This window comes from Podarcis pityusensis (assembly GCF_964106645.2).
Source record: "Podarcis pityusensis genome assembly, chromosome: 1".
Taxonomy (NCBI): Eukaryota; Metazoa; Chordata; class Lepidosauria; order Squamata; family Lacertidae; genus Podarcis; species Podarcis pityusensis.
The window spans coordinates 88,898,189-88,919,051 of NC_138028.1; the positions used below are offsets into that span (position 1 = coordinate 88,898,189).

At 43.0% G+C, this 20,863-nt stretch overlaps 1 protein-coding gene across 2 annotated transcripts in view; it reads right to left on the reverse strand.

Annotated features, from left to right (window-relative positions):
- The window catches only part of XRCC5 (X-ray repair cross complementing 5), a 40,244-nt gene that overhangs the window by 3,542 nt on the left and 15,839 nt on the right, over positions 1-20,863 (reverse strand). For both annotated transcript variants that reach the window (XM_081007085.1, XM_081007084.1), the window contains exons 13-19: positions 20,364-20,497; positions 18,086-18,282; positions 16,027-16,120; positions 14,787-14,856; positions 3,784-3,893; positions 3,189-3,285; positions 707-774 (exon numbers count right to left, since the gene is read on the reverse strand). In XM_081007085.1, the coding sequence (XP_080863211.1) occupies positions 707-774; positions 3,189-3,285; positions 3,784-3,893; positions 14,787-14,856; positions 16,027-16,120; positions 18,086-18,282; positions 20,364-20,497 (770 nt within the window). The remainder of the gene's footprint in view (positions 1-706; positions 775-3,188; positions 3,286-3,783; positions 3,894-14,786; positions 14,857-16,026; positions 16,121-18,085; positions 18,283-20,363; positions 20,498-20,863) is intronic.

Here is a 20,863-nt window from a genome sequence, read left to right on the forward strand (position 1 = left end):
AATGCCTGGATAAAATATTCAGCAGAATCACAAGAAAGGAGGTGGAAGAGTAGCTTGTGCCACTTCAGAATGCAGGGGCACAATGCTTCCCTATGTAAAAAGCTCCCTGCATATGGTAAACTAGAGCACCATGGAGAAAGTTTTAGATAATATATGCAGGTAGGATATATTATTTATCTAGTATCATTTAAAAATGGCATCCCCACACCTTCAGTCTGAAGTGGTATAGGCCCAAATTCTACCACCTCACTTTGCTGCATGTGGGAGCAAAAACTCATTCACAAGAAAGATATAGTAGGGAGGACAAAATAGCTGGCGGACTCTCTGAGCAGCTGGAGATAGAGACCTGCTATCATGAATGCACATCTGTGCACAGGCATACAGCAAGCTGTACTAAGATATTTTGCTGCTTAAGGGGGCACAGGAAATGCCCCCCAAGACGGGGGCAGGGGGGAGAGAGAGAACTGCTCTTTCCTGTCAAAATCTATTGCCGGAGGCAGTCATCTCACTCTGCCTAACAGTAGGGCCAGCCCTAGCTGTACCATTTTTTCACACTCATCAATCTGCACACCCAAAAGAACATTACCTGGCCTAAAGGTAGGTTAGGTTCGCCACACTACATACTGACAGAGTTTCCAGAAGAGAAACCTTTGCTTGTAAGCTACATATTTTTTTCTTAAAAAATAAAAGGCACTCTATCCAATACCTTTTGGGCATCTTCAGCTGTCAGAGAGCTTCCTTCAGTTTCTTCTTTGGTGATCAAGGAAATTCTATCTATGAATAATTAAACAAAAGACAAGTACCATACTATAATTTTCTCCGAGTGGAAGTAGAAGATTTTACGCTCACAAAACCAATGTTTTCTTGAGGTCCACAGGGTAAAACAGCTCTCGCAAAAAAAATCTCAAGTACCACGGTGTATAAAAACAACTAATGAATGTTTGTAATAGATTAAAAAACCAACCATTTCAAGGTGTGTGCTTTTCCCTGGACCAACTAGTTTCTAGAATACTAGAAAGATGACTTTGAGTTACACCAATTTTGCTCGTCTGGAGGGAAAAAAAGGAATAAAACAGGTTTTACATGGCATACAGTGATGCTGATCTAGCCAAGTGTGTATGTTAGGTGTAATTTAAGTTAAGAAGTTAATGTGCCTAACAACTGGTTCCTGCACATATTCACCATGCCTCATGTAAGTCACACTTACAAGCTGCATTTAACCACTAACTGAGCTACTGTAACTCTGATGGAATATTTACTGAAAATTTAACTTTTGCAGGGACAGATGAGTAATATAAGATTGACTAACATGTTTAGCTTACATAAGGATCTCGTGTAGGGCCTTCAGATAGCAAGAGATGAGAATAAGGGTTGAGGAGACAGGATAGACGGGATTTAAGGAGTGGTTAAAAACCTCATGAATGGGCCATGGACAGGACCAGCTCCACGTTGCCTGAAGAAGAGGAGCAAAACCTTCACACAATTTTAAAGATGGCAAGAGGCTTGTGCTGCAGAGAATACAGGGGGTCTGGGATGCAAGCAGACTAAATGCCAGGAAGGAGAGCAGCAGTGGTGGTAGGGAACCTCGCATAGGACCTAGTAACAGGAAGGGATGCTTGGAAGGAAAGGGTTTGTATGGAAAAGGAAGGCCAAATCCCATATGCCAATTGTAAACAACTAGAAAATACTTTGTTTGCTAGTGTCTAGCAATAAAGACACATTGTTACATTCTGCGCAGTATATCCCAAGATTTCCTTAACCAAAGCCAGTGCTCCCCTTTCACAAATGGAGATGCCAGGACAGAGAGATACAGTAACTTGTCAAACGTTACACCAATAGTTAAAATGAAAACCCATGAGGCTTGTTTTTATGATTGATTTCATACACTGTATACTTTTGTAATTTTTGTGTGCACTGCTTAGACATTTTTGTGAGTAAATAGCTGAATAAATACGTAATAACAAATAAATGCAAGTGCATGACTAACAAAGCTATTAGCCACCATTCTCTGGAGTCCCTGACGTGAACACCTTTTGTACTAGTTTCAATTTCATCGCTCCACTTTCTTTCTCCTTTATGCTTACAGTTATACCTCATTAACTCAAATGACACTAGTCAGGACTCACACACGGCATGATGAATTCCGGATTCTAGGGAGAAATTGCAACCACCACCACAGGACTGCCACAGAGCACATGCTCTTCCTCAACCGTGGCAAGCGGTTACCTGAGTGCATCACTCAGTCGTGGGAGAGAGGGGAAGGCGTGGGTATGTGGCCAAGACCCAAGAACATTGAGCTGCCACCAATATAGGAATATGTGGACTCAAGTTTTGATTATTAAAATGTTCTGGCTTTTGCCTTACTACTCAGGCATGGCACACCCTTGCTTAATTCCCTATGCTCGGTGGTATCAATGTAACGTTCTGCTTTGGAACAGTGGGTTGTACACAATCAAGTCATCCCATTAACTCAAGGGCTTTCACCTATGCAATGGGACTTCCTCTCGTGTGCCCCGCCCCCATCTGTACTGAGGGTTCCCAACCTTCCAGAGCAGATCTCTGGGAATGTGGGAGATGTGGAAGAGTGGAAGTCTGTGGCACAGGTGGAAGTACTTGTGCTAATGGGATGACTTTGCTAGATATAACCCAGTGTCTGCATGCAATTTTTAGTGCAAATGTTTTTGTGGTATTTTTATTATCATTATAATTTATGTATTAAATCTGCATACCACCCTTCATCTGTAGATCTCAGGGCAGTTCAAAGCATAAAAATACAGGATAAAAACACAAAACATGTATTATATATTATTATTTTGTATCCCCTTTTATGGCACACAAGGGAAAAATCAAATGCATTTCAGATCTACAAAGTAAGGTAAATAAATACAACTGGACAAAGTGGTAAGTAAAATACTTGGGGGGGGGGGAACATAACAAAAAAGGAAATAACTGCATTCCAGAGCAGTCACACACACACATACCCTACATACTGTACATAAAATAAAATAAAATAAAAAACCATGTTTTTTAATATAGATTCTCTGCAGAGATGTACTACAGGTCTGCATTCAGTCTACTCATTCTTCTGGAAAGAATTGTGAGCACAATCATGCAATTTCCGATTTGCCTCTAAGCTTCACTCCTCTCCTCCCCCTTGCACCGTACATTGTAAATAATGTCTGACATACCTTGTATTACAGTCTCCCAGAAATCAGTTAAATTTTTATCTTCCACTCTCTTTTTCAGGGCCTGCAGAAAATCATTAAAGCACTGCACCTCTGACAGCTGAAACAACAAGGATAACAAAGGAATCACAGCGATGAATAAAAGTTAGCATGACACCCGTGACACCATATTCTTAATTCATCATAATACTCTGCCTGAATAAATGGGGGGGGGGAGGGGTAGCATTTCAAACCACTGCACATTTATCTGGCCTCACTCAGAAGCAAACTTCTAATGCGCGGTGAGTCACTAAAGAAATGACATTTCACAAAGCAGCACTGTCTTTTTTTGTGATTTGCTTTATTCAAGAAGTTATTTGGGAATTGCACAGCTTCCTTTTCATCTAACAGGTCAGAGGTATTGTCTTTCCACATTTGAAAAGCCCCAGTGGAACTTGGTCTAAGCTCTGAAGAGGCCAAAAGGCCAATATGTAAAACCAAGGTGTCTTTTAAGCCTCCAGAATGACATAGCCATTTTAATTCTGTGCACCCTTTTTGATGTTGTCACGTCATTCCCCCTACTCTCCAGCAATGAGTGCAGTTTCCACATGCGCATTACCTTAATAGCTTCCTCTCGGAAAACTTTTATGCAGTCGATGCTCTTCATATAATACAGATGCCCCTTGTTCTCCAGAAACTGGTAGATGTGGTTTATCAGCTGCTGACTAACTGAAAGGCAAGAACCAGAAAATTAGAAAAATTGCTCATAAAGCAGAACCAATGTGTATCTTGTGCAAACTACATATGCATTAAACTAAGGTTAGAACTTTGACATGGGAAGCAGGGGCTTCAGTGGGTAGCAATAATTTATTTGATTTAAGGCAGGGATCGGCAACCTCTGGCCCATGGGCCTAATTTGGCCTTCGAGATTGGCCTGCTGGGCTGTTTGGGGGAAATCACATGCCTGCTAGCTAGCACATGCCTGATGTCGTACATGATGACAGGTGCAGGGAACTTCAAGCCACAACAAAAACCAAGAAGAATTGGGAGCATGCTCTTCAGAGTGCTCCCAACTCTTCCTTTGCATCAGAAAGTCTGCATTTTTTGAATTTGGTGTCTTTTTGTTTACATGCCAATCACTGATCAGTGCTTACAGCAAACCCCACTAGAATCACTGCCCAAAGCAAGGCTTCTTGGGCCACCTGATATCATGGCTACGCTGCCTGTCAAAAATAGGGAGAGAGGGTAGGGAAGCTTGGGATCTTGCCCAATCTGATTTTGGAAGTTCACAGTATAGGAACTGTTGTTAAATAGGAGCCCATAGAATAAAATCCTGATGTGCAAAGCAGAATAGGCAAACCCAATAGCTATAGTTGGAAACAGGATAAAGATTTGAGCCCATCTATTAACTGGTGTAGTAAAACTAGCAAACGCTGTGGTAATTAAAATGCTAGCACTCAAGCAAAGAAGCCATGGGGCTGTGGGGACTTTGGCCCCCACAATAAAATATTTGAGGGGGCTGGGCCCCCACCAACTTGATGGGCATTACCATTCAAATGGTGCGTGTGCACTGTGTCATGTGATTGATTATGAGGGTGGGGCTTACCTAGGCCCCCACAATATTTTATTCAAGTTGGCACCCCTGCACTCAAGACAACAGCTTGGCACTTAAGTTGTTTCTCTGCTCCTTTGAAGAAGGGTGTGTGTGTGTGTGTGTGTGTGTGTGTGTGTGTGTTTTCTACCAACTCCCATCTCCATCTGCAAACCCTAGGAACAATATTCCATATCAAACTATTGTGGGTGAGACATGGGAAAGCCTTGTTCCATAAATGTGAATTTTGTTTCTGTTCATGAAAGGAAATACAGGATCCAAAATACTGATTGTAACGTTTTGATTCTCCTTCTTTTACTAGGTTAGAATCTCATGAAAGAAACATCATACGCAAGACAAAACTGGGTCAAAGTGGTGGGGTAGGAATTGAGACCAACCGAGTAGAAAGTAGAAAGACATGGCATATCCAATCAATGAAGGCAACACCTCCTAGAGGAAATGTTTCCTCTTCACATAGACAGTAAAGGCTCAGATCAAAAAGTGATATTGCTCATTAAGTCCTGACCAATAGTTACTGAGACCTTCATCACATTTTACATGTCCATTTATCGGAAATAAAAATGATGATCATATGAAATACCAGCTAAGTATATTTTGCCCTGTTGCACTTTACACTTCTATAGCCCAAACAGAAACTACAGTATAAGCAAGATGAAATAGGAGTGTTGTGAGGTGGTTGAAGAATGGTTTTTTTAAACCTGATTTTTAAAATTCTCAGTTTCATTAGATACCCCCTGGGGGGTGGCACAATTTAAAATGCCATTTGGATGAAATGCAAACATTTTAAAGGTCACACTAATAATCTCTTAAAAACTGAATATGTGAGGCTCTCTGAAAGAAACTAAGAGAAAGCCCATTTCCCATATGCTGAAGAACAAAGGACAAAATGTGTGCCTTGATATTGATAAATTTATTATCCTGCAGAGCATGGGGGGTTTCAGCTGGAACTCACCGGAACCCAGTTCTGGCACCTCTAAGGTGGGTGCCATTGCCATTGTAAGAGAACAAGGGAGGCGTTCACAGTGAGTTCTGGCACCTCTTTTTCTAGAAAAATAGCACTGGTCCAAAGTATGAATACTTGGCCTGTCAAACAGCATGGATGCTCCTTTCTCATGCAGTGGAAAATTGCTCACTAAGCACTTGCTTCCAAAAAATAGGATGCTAGACAAGATGGGGCTTTGATGTGATCAAGCAGTGCTCTTCTCATGTTATTATGGAAGTGGTAGACAAAACTTTTTTCAAGGCCTTAAATCAGGGATGAAGAACCTCCAATCTATGGGCCAATCTTGGCTCACCAGGCTTCACCTCCCCCACCCAAAAAACCCCCAACCCACTCACCTGTCAATCAGCTAATGTTACTTGTGATGTGAGCAGATGACATTTAAGCAGCAGAACTTAACACCCCCACACCCCACACATATTTTGTATCTGGAGATGTTTTAGCACATGTTAAATTTCTATCTGTAAGGAATATAACAAGTCCAAGTCAGCCTAAGCAATCTACGACTCAAAGCAGTAACTCACCAATACATTTTAAACTGAGTCATTGTTTTAATAACAACTTCCATTAATGGGATAATAAGAAACATAATCACTGAAGGAATCATTACAACTTATTAATCTCCAAGGACACAAGGTAACTCAAAATGTTGCTGCATCCTGGAATGTAAATGAAACTGAAAACATGCTTTCAAGGCCCATTAGCTGACAAAAATGATCATAATATTAGAAAGAATGTGTGCTAATAAAATGTGTCCTTGGGTGGATATATGGGCATACATAATTGGACCCCAATGTAGGGAAACCTATCCATAAGCAGAAGAAGGTTTCTGCACATTGGATAGAATCCAGTGCCGGCACGGTCTAAGAGGCAGCAGGATCTACAAAGAGCCTCCTAGTTGAGCTGAAGCGACCAGTGTTTCTTTCAAGTCTGAAAGAGCTCACCACACCATTAGCATTGTGCTCCTAGTGAGAAATCGTCTGTGGGGAGGGTTGGGGACAGAAATCTGTGGACAAACGATAATTATTATTCCCAAAATTGGAGCTTATAAAACAAAAAGGGGTTTTAGCATGTGCGAGCCTGTCCACCAATGCTAGTGCTGCAGAGATACTGAGAAGCCACTAAGTAGCTCTATAGTTCCTTGGGACACAGTTTTTAAATTGCCTTCATCAGGTTAAAACATAGCTCACCTAAGCGTAAACTGGATCCTCATTCAGGAACCAGTATCATTTATCGACAAGCTTCAGAACTTAAAAAGAACCCAGATGGATCAGTCCAAAGACCCATCTAGTCCAGCATCCTATTCTCACAGTGGCCAGGCAGATGTCTCCCCAGCAACAGGAATCAGAGGCAATATATAGCCATTACAACTAGTAGCCACTGATCACGATTAGCCATGATCACTGGCAGTCTTATCCTCTGTGAATTTGCCTCATCTGCTATTAAAGCCATCCGAGTGAGTGGCATGTTGGATTATATGTAAAATTGGGTGGTTTTTGCCCTACTGTTTATCACTTTACATTTGCTTATACTGAACTGCATTTACCATTTTAACGCCCCTTCACCTAGTATAGGGAGAGATCCTTTTGCAGCATCTCACAACCCAGTTTTGTTATTATTATCTTGTAGTAGAAGTATAGCTGGCACTAACTATAGTAGTAGTAATGACAGTCTGGCTCCAACAAGAAACTGGAATAAATGTACAAATCAATGAAAACTTTACAATTTCAGCTCCACAAGTGAATTCACTCCCCCCGCCCTCCCCTCTCATGGCTAATGAGTTTCTCATAAAATATTCTAATTTCTTACAAATTGCAACAATAAAAATTAAGCCCTGCTGTTCCCCCCACCTCTTAGTTCTGGAGCGCTGCTTCTTCATTGATGTGTTAAATTAAAACCCCAGGCACCAAGAAAGTGTAATAGAAGTCTTCATTGTGAGAAAGGAGCTTCAAATAATTCTCAAGTTTATCCTAGCACGTTGACCTTTTCCCTCCATTAAAATAACAACCTGGTTTCTCTCCTGTGACACTAGCAGATTTCTGAACACAGAGCTGAGCCCATTTCTGCTTAGTGATAGCACTTTTTGGTAATAGCTCCCCGGGGACTAAAAATCTGCTTGAATCATTCCATGAAGCAGTAGAATTCAGTACTCGGCTCTGGGTCCATTTCAGTCTGGCTTTTGCCCTGGTTATGGGACCGAGACGGCTTTCGTCGCCCTAACAGAGGATCTCCATAGACAGCTGGATCAAGGCGGGTCGAGATTGCTGATTCTTTTAGATTTGTCAACAGCCTTTGATATGGTCAATCACGAACTTTTGGACCACCGCCTTGCCAACGTGGGGATTCAGGGCATAGTCCAACAATGGCTGCACTCCTTTATCTCAGGTCGGAGACAAAGGATGGCGCTAGGGAAGGAGTTGTCGCCATGACACTCCTTGGTGTGTGGAGTCCTGCAGGGTGCTCCCCGATGCTTTTCAATATCTTTATGTGCCCCCTTGCCCAGATTGTCCGGAGTTTTGGGCTGGGTTGTCATCAGTATGCTGATGACACCCAGCTTTATCTGTTGATGGACAGCCGCCCTGACTCGGCCTCAGACACACTGACCAGATGCTTGGAAGCTGTGGCTAGATGGCTGCGTGGGAGCCGGTTGAAGTTAAATCTTTCGAAAACAGAGATTCTCTGGCTGGGTCGGGACGACATGGGGTTGGGGGGGCCAACTTCCATCTCTTGCGGGGGCTCAATTAGTGCCAGCGCCTTCTGTCAAGAGCTTGGGTGTAACCTTCGACACCTCCCTTTCCATGGAAGCGCAGGTTGCAGCCACAGCAAAGGTGGCATTTCTCCATCTCCACCGTATCAAGCAGTTGGTCCCTTACCTTTCTCGCCCTGATCTGGCCACAGTGATCCATGCGGCGGTCACCTCCTGGCTTGATTATTGTAACTCGCTCTACGCAGGGCTGCCCTTGAAACTGACCCAGAAACTCCAGCGGGTGCAGAATGCCACGGCGAGGCTCCTTACGGAGTCCCTGCCGTGGGACCACATTCATCCAGTGCATTGGCTGCATTGGCTCCCAGTGGAGTACAGGGTCAGGTTTAAGCTACTGGTTTTGACCTTTAAAACCCTATGCGGCCCAGGACCCTCATACCTACGGGACCGCCTCTCCTGGTATGCCCTGCGGAGGACCTTAAGGTCCACAAATAACAACACTTTGAAGGTCCCGAGCCGAAGGTGGTTAGATTGGTCTCAACTAGAGCCAGGGCCTTTTCAGTACTGGCCCCGACTTGGTGGAATGCTCTGTCACAAGAGACCAGGGCCTGCGGGATTTGACATCTTTCCACAGGGCCTGCAAGACAGAGCTGTTCCGCCTGGCCTTTGGTTTGGACTCAGTCTGACCCTTATGTTTCCCTTCCCTTATGGTTTTTAATTTATGGGCTACTACTAAAATGAGGCTGCATTTTAAATTGTATTTTAACCCGTATTTTAATTAACTGTTATTTCTTTTACGTTTCATTGTAATTTTATTGGTGTTAGTCACCCTGAGCCCAGTTCTGGCTGGGGAGGGCAGGGTATAAATAAAAATTTATTATTATTACTAGAGATAAAAAAGAAATGTAAGGCAGAGCGACTAGCACATCTGAATCTAACACAACATACACACATACAAATCCCCATGATCTCATATGACTCAAGAAAAGGGATGTAAATCTGTGGCAAACCATCTGCTCTGCATGCGGAGAGCCGCAGGTTTGATTCTCAAGATCTCCAGGTAGGTCCTGCCTGAAAACCTGGAGAGCCACTGCCAGCCAGTGTGGACAATAAGAAGTTAGGTGGTTAGACCATAGTCAGACAAATACTCCCAACTTGTTATAGGGCAATTGTTTACGTCCCCACACTTGCCAATTCCAACAAAGTGAAAGGGAGGAGGCGGATGGGATTTCCCCCCCTGAAAACGCTACTTGTTTCAGTCCTGTCCAACCGCAAGCAAATGTGGGCAGTTACCTGAGCCCCCTGCTCCATCTGCTTTCAAGTATTACAGTAACCCACATAGCTGCATGCAATGGCGTTGCCCAGGAGTTTGAGTGAGACTGAAGGGCTGCAGCTTAGCAGTAGAGCATTAGCTTTGCATGCAGAAGAGCCCAGGTTCAGCCACTGGCAACTCCAGGTAAGGCTGGGAGAGACCCTTGTCTGAAATCATGGAGGGCCATTGCCTGTCAGTGTAGAGAATACCAAGCAAAATGGGCCAATATTCTGATCTGGTATAAGGCAGCTTCCTATGTTCTTATGACTGTAGGAAAGGAGGAATAAAATAAGAAACTGAGTCATTAGTGCCATCAGTCCAGTCCTGTGGAATGCTCTGTCCATACAGATTCAGCAGGTGCCTTCTGTTTTAACCTTTCAATGCCTGCTGAAGACTTTTCTACACCAGCAAGCATACACAGGCAATTAAGAAAACTTCGTTCCACAGTAGTTAGTTGATGTTCTTTGATTTTAATTTTCTATGTGGCTTTTTTTGACCCATATGCTTGTTGTTAAGCGCTTTATTTTTTATGATACAGCAGTATATAAATATTTTTATTAATAAACAATTGATTATGTAATCTGGCTAGAAACCCTACCCTCTTTTTCCATTCTCTCCATCACACACACACACACACACACACACAGTCCAAGGCCAAAGGTGTAAAGGAAATAAGAGTATTTCAGGTAATAGATTATCAAAGTATGCTAATGCATCAAATGAATATCAAATATTTGGGGTCTATATATGCTTTGGGCTTCCCGGGACTTTGCTGAAACAACAGAAGTGGTCAATGCTGATATTAAAAAAAAAAAAAAAAGCTGACACCGACTCTGCAACCAGCACACACACTCTGGATGTTGAGAGTCCGCAGGGTCACTGCATCCTTTGTCAAAAGGGTCCTCTGTGCAAGGAAATGGAACTTGTTGGCCAAAAGGATCTCTGACCTCAAATGCATGTACTGCCAAATTTTTCAAATCAGATTTGTCATCACTGACAAATCACTCACCCATAGGAAGAAAAAAGAAACTGATGCAGAACAGTCTTGACGGGACTTCGGCTTGAGAAAAAGACTTGGGAGAGAAGGACATCCTCTGGCCTGAATAACTATTAAGTAGGAGATTTGATGTTTCAAGGGAGAGCCTCCTACCCCAACCCCCCCCCCTTTCGAAAGCCAGCGCGTTTAAAAAAAAAAAAGTAAACTTACAGACAAGGTTTGATGCATTTCACACACATCCATAAGCAGATCATGCAAATGCAGAACCTGCTATTTAGTGTAGAATTCAGCATCCTGAGCACCTCAGCTGTTATGGGGGGGGTGTTCCATTAAATTTCCAATCTTCATAGTTAAGAAATACAAAATCCTTCTACAGTGGAACCTTGTGTTATGTACCATCCTGCTTACGAATGCTTCAGGTAAAGCACTCCGCTAACCCAGAAGTAGATGCCCCTTGTTGCAACCTTTGCCCCAGGAAGCGGGCGGAAGTAGTGCGGCGGCAGCACGGCAGCAGCAGGAGGCCCCATTAGTGAAAGCGCGCCTCATGTTAAGAACGGTTTCAGCTTAAGAACAGACCTCCGGAACGAATTAAGTTCGTAACCGGAGGTACCACTGTATTAGTAAATTAGGGAGAGGGCTATGCTCAATCCTTTGGGCAAGGTTTCAACATGCAGGGAGGAGGCTTTCTTTCCTCTCCTTTCCTTTCAAAGATAGGGTAAATTCAAAAATGCAATTTTCCATCTGCACTCTGAAATAATGCAGGCAAAAAGTTCTGCCAACTCACTCTCACCCAGAGTAACCAGATACACCTTTATACCTGTATAGAAGAGGAAACTATTAAAGGCGCAAGAGATCTGTCCCCTTTTGCACCTGGCCACCCTAGTTTCACATGATTTGCTAAAATGCATCAAATTGTGATCCGTTAGTACTTAATAGCAGCAGCACCAACTCATAATTACAAGGTTTGATGTATTAATTTGTCCACCTCAGCGCTATTTCCCTCAAGGATTTTTCCCCTCCCTCAGAAAGCTGTGCATGAGCAGACTCCTCCCCTTTACTGCACATAACCTTTATTATAATTATGTACAGGACTGTGTGTATGTCACACTTTAAAAGAAACTGAGTACGGGTTTTCTGGCAGCATCTATCTCTCTTTTGTGCTTTCATGCTTTGAACAGCCAAAGGACGAAGTAGGGCTACAAGGTCTCGCAGTTGCCCTGAACCTGTCAGGTGTGGGACAGGTACATCCATAGGGCCAAGCTGAAAAGGAAGAATCACACCGTAGTGGCAGAAAAAGGCACTATAACTCAAGATGCGCCAAATTACATCCGGAAGGGAAGAATCAGGAGCACATTCTAAGTGATGGCAGGTGATTGACAGGTGGGTGGCCCCACCCACCTCTCAAAAGTTGCCTATGGCAGGGGGAGTTTTGGATCTTGCCATCTCCATCCCTGACATAAATAAGATGAAGTTAGAATAAACAGTTTCACCAAAAATAAAAATAAAAAAAATACTTGTGAAGTTAAAATAATGTATTTTTGTTACATCCAAAGCTATTTCTTGGGTTTTCTACGTTTAAATTAACACACTCATATGCTGAATGGGAACACTTAAGAATGTCACCAATCTCTTTTCCTTAATGAGTATGTAGACCATATCCCACACAATCTACCCTGTAATTATAAAGCATTCCACAAGCGGAAGGTAAATTGGCACTAAGTGTCCAAGCCATTCAAGCAAAGACATTAGACACTTCAGAAACAGCTAGTGAGCCGACAGTTTTCCATCTACTGAGCTGATTTTAATAAATGCATGCTAAAGACACTCCAGTCTTACAGAACTAATGTTCCTAATGCACTATTTATTTTATTAGCTATGATTTTTAAAGTACATGTGGTCTAAGTCAACAACATTTTGCTAAGTTCACCATTTTCAGAGCAATCCCTCCTCTCCCTCTTATATCTGGGGTGGTGGAGCTTTGGATTAGGTGAAGATATACCTCCATCCAGCCATGGGCATAGCCAGAATTTTTGTTAGGGAGGGACCGGCCTTTTGTTGGAGAGAGCAGAACCTCAGTTTGCTGTCTTTTTATTTATTTTTATTGACTGGGGGGGCAGCTGCCCCTCCCTGCCCCCCTTGGCTACACCCATGCATCCAGCTCTCCCACTGTCTGCCAGAGAGTGTAGAGTGGTGCCTGGATCTTAAGCCATTCTCACTTCTGTCACATGATCATATCATGCCCAATCACTGTGCCAGCCTGTAGATGTCACTATGACTGGGTCAAAATCATGTCTGATTGTGTGTCCGTCCCCCCGTCCCCCCGCCACATACAGTGGTGCCTCGCAAGACGAAAAGAATCCGTTCCGCGAGTCTCTTCGTCTTGCGGGTTTTTTCGTCTTGCGAAGCAAGCCCATTAGTGGTTTAGCGGATTAGTGCTACAGTATTAGCGGCTTAGCAGGCTTAGTGGATCAGCTGATAAGCGGCTTAACATCAGCTGATAAGCGGCTTAACGATAAGCTGATAAGCGGCTTAACGATCAGCTGATAAGCGGCTTAGCATCAGCTGTTAAGTGGCTTAGCCATCAGCTGATAAGCGGTTTAGCGGCTTGGGGAAAAGGGGGGGGGAGGAAAAAAACCCCGCAGGAACTCGCAAGACATTTTCGTCTTGCGAAGCAAGCACATAGGAAATTCGTTTTGCGAAGCACCTCCAAAACGGAAAACCCTTTCGTCTAGCGGGTTTTCCGTCTTGCGAGGCATTCGTCTTGCGGGGCACCACTGTACCTTGCACACACACATACCTTCCACGGCAAGCAGCCAGGATGAGGCACTGGCCCCATCAATCCCCTCAAACAGGAGTTTGGATTGTGTCCTTTGAAAATTCAAAGTATTATTGCTGCCATTTTACATACCGTATTTTTCGCCCTATAGGACGCACTTTTTCCCCTCCAAAAATGAAGGGGAAGCTCAGCGCGTCCAGGCTTCGCGGACCTCTCCGCAAGCAGTGGGAGCGCTCCCGCTGCTTGCGGAGAGTTGCCTGCATGCTGAAGCCCGCGCGCGCTGAGCTCAGCACGTCCAGGCTTTGCGGACCTCTCCGCAAGCAGTTGCCTGCATGCTGCATGCTGCACGCTGAAGCCCGCGTGCGCTGAGCTCAACGCGTCCAGGCTTCGCGGACCTCTCAGCAAGCAGCGGGAGCCAGCGCTGGGCTCCCACGGCTTGCAGAGAGCTGCCTGTTCGGGGGCTGGGGTCGGGGGAAGCTCGGGCTTCCCCCGCCCCAGCCCCGCACCTGGGGGGGAAATAATTTTTTTCCCTTTATTTCCCCCCCAAAAAGCTAGGTGCGCCTTATGGGACGGTGCGTCCTATAGGGCGAAAAATACGGTAATTAAGGCAGCAGCTGTACTGGTGAAGATCAGGTGAGAAGGCAAACATTATAAATGGTGACTAAGAGGAAACTATTACAACTGTACACAAATAAACCTGAGCAATCAAAGTTAAATTCCAGTAATAAAACAATAAATGAGAATGCCACACCTATCCAGTCCTATTCCATATATACCAATATTCCTCCTACCGGACACAAAAAAATTACGCAAGTATAGAGGATACTCATTTATCACAATTCATGCTGTCTTCGTAGAAGTACAGTCATACCTCTGGTTGAATGTGCTTCAGGCTGAGCGTTTTCAAGTTATACTCCGCGGCAACCCGGAAGTTACGGAGCGTGTTACTTCCGGGTTTCGCCGCTCGCGCATACGCTCACAATGTCCCGCACATGCGTGGAAGTGGCAAAACGTGACCTGCGCACATGCACAGTCGCGTCTTACGTTCTATTCAGGATGCGACCGGAGCTCCGGAATGGATCCCGTTCGCATCCCGAGGTACCACTGTACACAGAATTTGGCTGATTAAGAAAAAATGGGTTGGGGGTTTTTGAGCTTGGAATCCCTGGACCCCAAATGGATTGTCAAAAGCAATTAGAAAACAAACATCTATCCACTTACCATCCTTGAAGTCAACATTTTTCTGCCTCACCAGCACTTTGAAGTTTTCTGCAGGATTAACACTTCCAACCTACAAAATAAAACAGCAAGGGTTACATCTTCAGCCTATATTCTGGTCTCACTTACTAAAAAGGAACACCCAATGTTCCTATAACTTGATTTCATTGGTACGTATCCATTCAGGAACAGCATGTCCTCAACAATGCCTTAACAGGTATCAAGAACAAAAGCAGATTCGCACGGAACACCCACCCACTGTGAATGAAGTTTGATTGCAATTAACTTTGTCATAAGAAAAAGAGAACAGCAGGGAGCTTGGCCAGTCTCTCTGCCTGCCATTCCACTCCTACAATATTTCTTTCTTCAAGTCAACAACTTATGCAACATTTTCTGAATATATACAGTTGTACCTTGGATCCCGAATGCCTTGGTACTCAAACATTATAGCTCCCAAATGCCACAAATCCGGAAGTGACTGTTCCAGTTTGCGAACATTCTTTGGAACCCAAACATCTGACGGGGCTTCCATGGCTTCCGATTGGCTGCAGGAGCTTCCTGCAGCCAATCAGAAGCCGTGCTTTGGTTTCCAAATGTTTTGGAAGTCGAATGGACTTCCAGAATGAATTCCATTCGACTCTCAAGGTACAACTGGAGAGAGAGAGAACAAGAGAGAGACTACATTCAGGGGATACAATCTTAAGCACCCTTACTTGGCCATAAGATTCCATGGTCATACTGCTGCCAAACAAATGTGGTTATGATGAAGGTATAGTTAATATACACGGCTTTCAACCCATGCAACTTCTGTATCTCAGTTCATGTTGGCGTGATCGTGATTATCTAAGCAGCTGCTTCTGCAATCTGAAAAATCCTTAGTTCACAAGCTGCACTGCTCCACCAGTAGACCATTGGTATGTGAAGGGGACAAAACAGTGACATATAAAATGTGAACTGATCTTGAAACATAACTCACTCATCTAAATTGTGTCTCAGAACTATCGTTGCCAGTATGGCATTCTTGGGGAGTAAAAGGGACATTTCGAGGAGCCTGTGTGTTTCTCCATCATCTTACCCAAATGAAGGCAAGCACACTTCCCCACTTCCCTATCCATCACCACATTGGATAATTATGTGGGGAGAAATTGGCCTATGTGGACACTGGAAATAACCCCATGTCAGGGAGTGACATGCTTAGCATGACAGCCAATCTAACCTATTAGCATCTGCCAAAAGTACTTACCACGGTGACATTGCCTTCAGCAAGGTTTGCAATTCTAAAGTCACCTTCATCATCTTCTGTTTTTGCCTTTTTAGCATTGGGCCCATCTTCATTACTGAAAGCAGACAAGACAAGGCTATCAATCTGAAGAAACTATTTCAGGAATAAACTAACAGGGAAATTTATATCTTAAACACATATATACTGTGAAGATAGTTTCAAGAGCAACACTTCTAGTTATGCAGCTGTATTTCGGGCTCCTAACAAATTACACCTGTTTCAGTCAAAAGGGAATCGGAAAATAAGGAATCGAATTTGACCCCAGAATAATGGGGTAGCCAACAAGAGAAGGCTATTGCTTTTCCTAGGTCCCTGTGTGGGGAAAGGTATTTTCCCTATAGTTTGCCAATATGGCAACTTGGGTTTTTATCTATCTGCGTTAACACTTACATGATATTATGCATTCACATCAGATTTATTTTTCTTGATTAAACTGGCATGAAAGTTAATGGAAATTTAATGTTTAAGAAGGAAATCTATTTACCCTTCCAATGTAATTTTCTAGTTCATGTCGTGAAATGGGTAACTATTAAGTATCTGTGTACACTGAAGACCTGTATGCCATCAAACCCATCTCCTTGATCAACACGCATAAAGGCTAGATCAACTTGCAGCTGTCAGTACTTACATGACAAACACCAATTAAAATATGCAAGACCTCTCTGTCACACTGGATAGCCTTAGACTACAATCAAAATTGCTTTCAAAAGCCAAATATCTAATTTTTAACAAGTAGTTTTAAACTCATCTAAATCAGACCACATTTAGCGTACTGCAAGAAGTATGAAGACTCCAACAGGAATTGAGATTGTGACCTGATTCACATGTTACTGCAGCAGCTTGGGGGCTGCTTATCTGTGGTCTGAACTCACTATTTTTTGGTTTATGGTATCAAGAAGGAAGATGCACATGAGATGAACGGTAGAGTTACTTCTAATGCCAGTGTCTTTTCCCCTTTTCGTGTGAAAAGAAACTACACTGTCTATCTGGCACATGCAGATTCTCCATCCAGACACCTAATTTAGCAGGCTAGGGCCAACAAGATTTGATTTATTCTTTCCAATGTATTATTATTTAAATTTGTGGCATGCCCCACCCCCACAACTTAGAATGGGAAACCCTGGTTAAAATAGCACCCTTATGAAAAAACAGAGTAAAACTTGGCATAGTTAAAACAGTTCACCCTTGACACACATCTAAGGGCAGTTCAACCAACATTGCTGAAATATTGGTATTTTTATTTATTTTATGACATTTCTATACCACCATTCTCTTCCAAGGAGCTCAAGGTGGTGTACATGGTTCTCTTCCTCCCCATTTCATCCTCACAAGAACCCTGTGAGGTAGGTTAGACTAACAGATGGGGACTGGCTCAGGGTCACCCAGTGAGCTTCATGGCTGAGTGGGGATTCGAACCCTGGTCTCCACGTCAAGCACTAACCATTACGCCACACTGGCTCCCACACTCTCACACATTTGGCATCACTCTGGAGAAATAAAGTTCCACAATTGCGGAATGGATACTGAAAGCATGGCTGGCAACTTTTCCCTTTTCTTGCGAGGAATCCTATTTGGAATAAGGGAATTTCCCTTTTAAAAAGGGAAACGTTGACAGCTATGACTGAAAGCCCTCTTCTATGGGTCCTTGATAGCTAAAATTAAAAGCAGAGATAGTCTACTCTAGAGCAGAGCATGCTTTTGGTCTACCTCAGCTATCATAAAAGCTACAGAGAAGGTGGCATTCTCTGAGCTACGCTGAAGAAAACCATTAAGACATGGGAAGGAACAGCAACACATGTCTCCCCCATGTTTGCAAAGAGGCATCTTTGTCTTTGAGGTTATGAGGGCACAAAAGACAGAAACTAGGTCTACATCCAAACAAAATACCTGCATCTCTTTACACACAAAGGTAATGAAATCCCTCCTGGCCAACACAACCTGAGATTGCAGGTGTAACGATGTGGCTAAAGGAAACTGGATTAGCTAACAAACAATTTGCACCAGGCCTATGATAACTTACTTATCTTTGAAGATATGCTGAGCTGTTTTCTGCTCTTTAATTTTATCTGCTTCCTTCAAGGGAAAAAGCGCTTTTAATTTCTCAAGGGGAGCCTGGCATTTCTCAGTCACTTCTTGTGGTGTCCCCAACATGTCTGAGAGGTGTTTTTCAATAGGAGGCAAAGGTGCATCAGGATGGAAAGCCTTATGCTGTAGGCACTGATGGGAAAGCAAAAGAGGACAAGCAATTCTCTGTTTGTCTGTCTGTTTCTCTCTCACACACGCACACACAAATATACATACATATAACACAGTGTATGAGAGATGGACCATAAAGAAGGCTGATCACCAAAGAATTGATGCTTTTGAATTATGGTGCTGGGGGAGACTCTTGAGAGTCCCATGGACTGCAAGAAGATCAAACCTATCCATTCTTAAGGAAATCAGCCCTGAGTGCTCACTGGAAGGACAGATCTGGAAGCTGAGGCTCCAATATTTTGGCCACTTCATGAGAAGAGAAGACTCCCTGGAAAAGACCCTGATGTTGGGAAAGATGGAGGGAACAAGAAGACGGGGACGACAGAGGACAAAATGGTTGGACAGTGTTCTCGAAGCTACAAACATGAGCTTGACCAAACTGCGGGAGGCAGTGGAAGACAGGAGTGGCTGGCGTGCTCTGGCCCATGGGGTCACAAAGAGTTGGACACAACTAAACAACAACAACAAACACAGTACATGGGGTTCACTTTGGTTTCTAATATGCAATATGCCTTTCATGTAAAAGGGGATTTGTTGCGGAGCAAAGTTCAAATATTCCACGGCATGAAATTTTATTGATTTAAATCCATTTTGATAAATACTGAAATAATAACAGCAACAAGGCATTTTACAATAAAAACATTTCAATAAAAACATTCCACCACAAATACTATAGTCAGGAACTGTTAGAACTGGCATCAGAGGCCAAATAGATGTTTTTTTAACAACCAATGGAAGCACAATTACAGTCTATATTTCAAAGGGACTATCATCCCACAAAACGGGTATCACTGCAGAGAAGGCCCTGTTCCAATTTGCCACAAGATGAACTTCTGCAACCCCCAGCACAACTAACTTGTTGTGGACTTGTTCTCAAGATTTTAGTGAATAGGCAGGTCTATGTTGTGGGAGGCTTTCTTTCAGTGACATTCAGTGAAAGATGGCATTCTGGGATCATATAAGATTACAAGTAATAATCTGAGGTGAAAGTGTTCATATAGCACAAGCATACATAATGCTCACTCATGTAAGGGTAATGAAATTTGGCTTTTAATAGAATAGTTTATTACTGAATGTTATGGCTTTCTGTTGGCTGTAAGCCTCATTGAAAGGACCCTGTCCTGAAGCAGATTTGTTGGATTTACATGAAACTGATTTAAAATCAGCAAGAAAAATGCCAATTTACATCAGTTTTCCCACTGATAGTTCCTTATTTCCCTTATAATTTCCCCAAATTTTAGATCAAAATATACTGATTTTTTTTAACTAATTCATTTTTATTCAGCAACAGAAAGGCTGCCTAAAAATATTCAAAAAAAAAGCAAGCAAGCAAACACTGAAGCCCTCCTGTGTGCTACATGCTTTTTTTTTTTTAAAGCATACAGAGATCCATTTGGTTGGCAGAACTTTAGGATGTGTAAATATTGCTATGGTAGAATTAAACCTGAATTTCCTATTTTATCAATTTAAGTCACCCAGAGCTGGATGTTAAAGCTTCTTTAACTCAGGCTTGCCTGTCAAAATATCCAGCTTCTCTGTAGGAGTTTCTCAGATATAGTCCAACACTTTCAGCAGTGAAACACTGAATTATTTTATGCTGCCCACACATTTTCCTGTGAGACTCCAGTAAATAAATGATGAGGGGCCATGTATAGGTTATTCTGCTGTGAACCAGGTGGAGGAAGCATTTGTGGGGAAAATGCTACATAATTTAAGCAGGCTGCTACATCGCAATAGCACAAAACCACTTGAACACAGCACACTGTCCCCAGTCTACATAATTTGTAAACACCCCAAAGACCCTAGTGGAACTGACTGAAAGCATCTTGCTCTATTTCCTACAAGGCAAGTAAGGATACAGAAATGTTCACTGTGATAACCAACGGCAAGGGGCGAGGTAGCTGTTCTCACAGGCACAGGCCTAACTTTATCACATTACATTTGCAACAAAGTTGTTTTTGCTACAGCTTAAAACAGAGAAGGAAAATATGGGAAAAAATAGGGAATGTTTTAAGGTAACGGTGATATGGTCATCCTCTTACCTGATACAATCTTTGAAATTGAGGGTTGGGGAATTTGCTGGTTTTAAATATATCCTGGCTGGTCCCTTCACTCTCATCTTCATAAACCAAACTCATGGAATCAATCAGAGAGTCAACTGCACACAACTGATCCTCTGTGCCATCAGATATAGACAAAGGAATATTCAATACATCCAGGAGATAAAGACACTGTAGCCATGTTCACTTTCCCCACTACCCTCTGCCCTCACAGTCTCCAATGAGAAAATTGCTCATAACACTAGGCTGCATTTACCTTCTCCCACTGAAATCAATGGAAGCCATTTCACTTCTGAGGGAAAATGTAAGCAGTTGCGAACAGGAGCACAGCCGAGGTAGGAACTTTCCTCCACAACTTCACTACTGGTAACCCCAACATCTGTATCCTCACTTGCCCATCAAGTGCCCACATGAAATATGTCTGCAGACGCAGTCCCTTCCATTTTCTCCCACTGACTTCTAAGGGAAAATAAACACCTCAC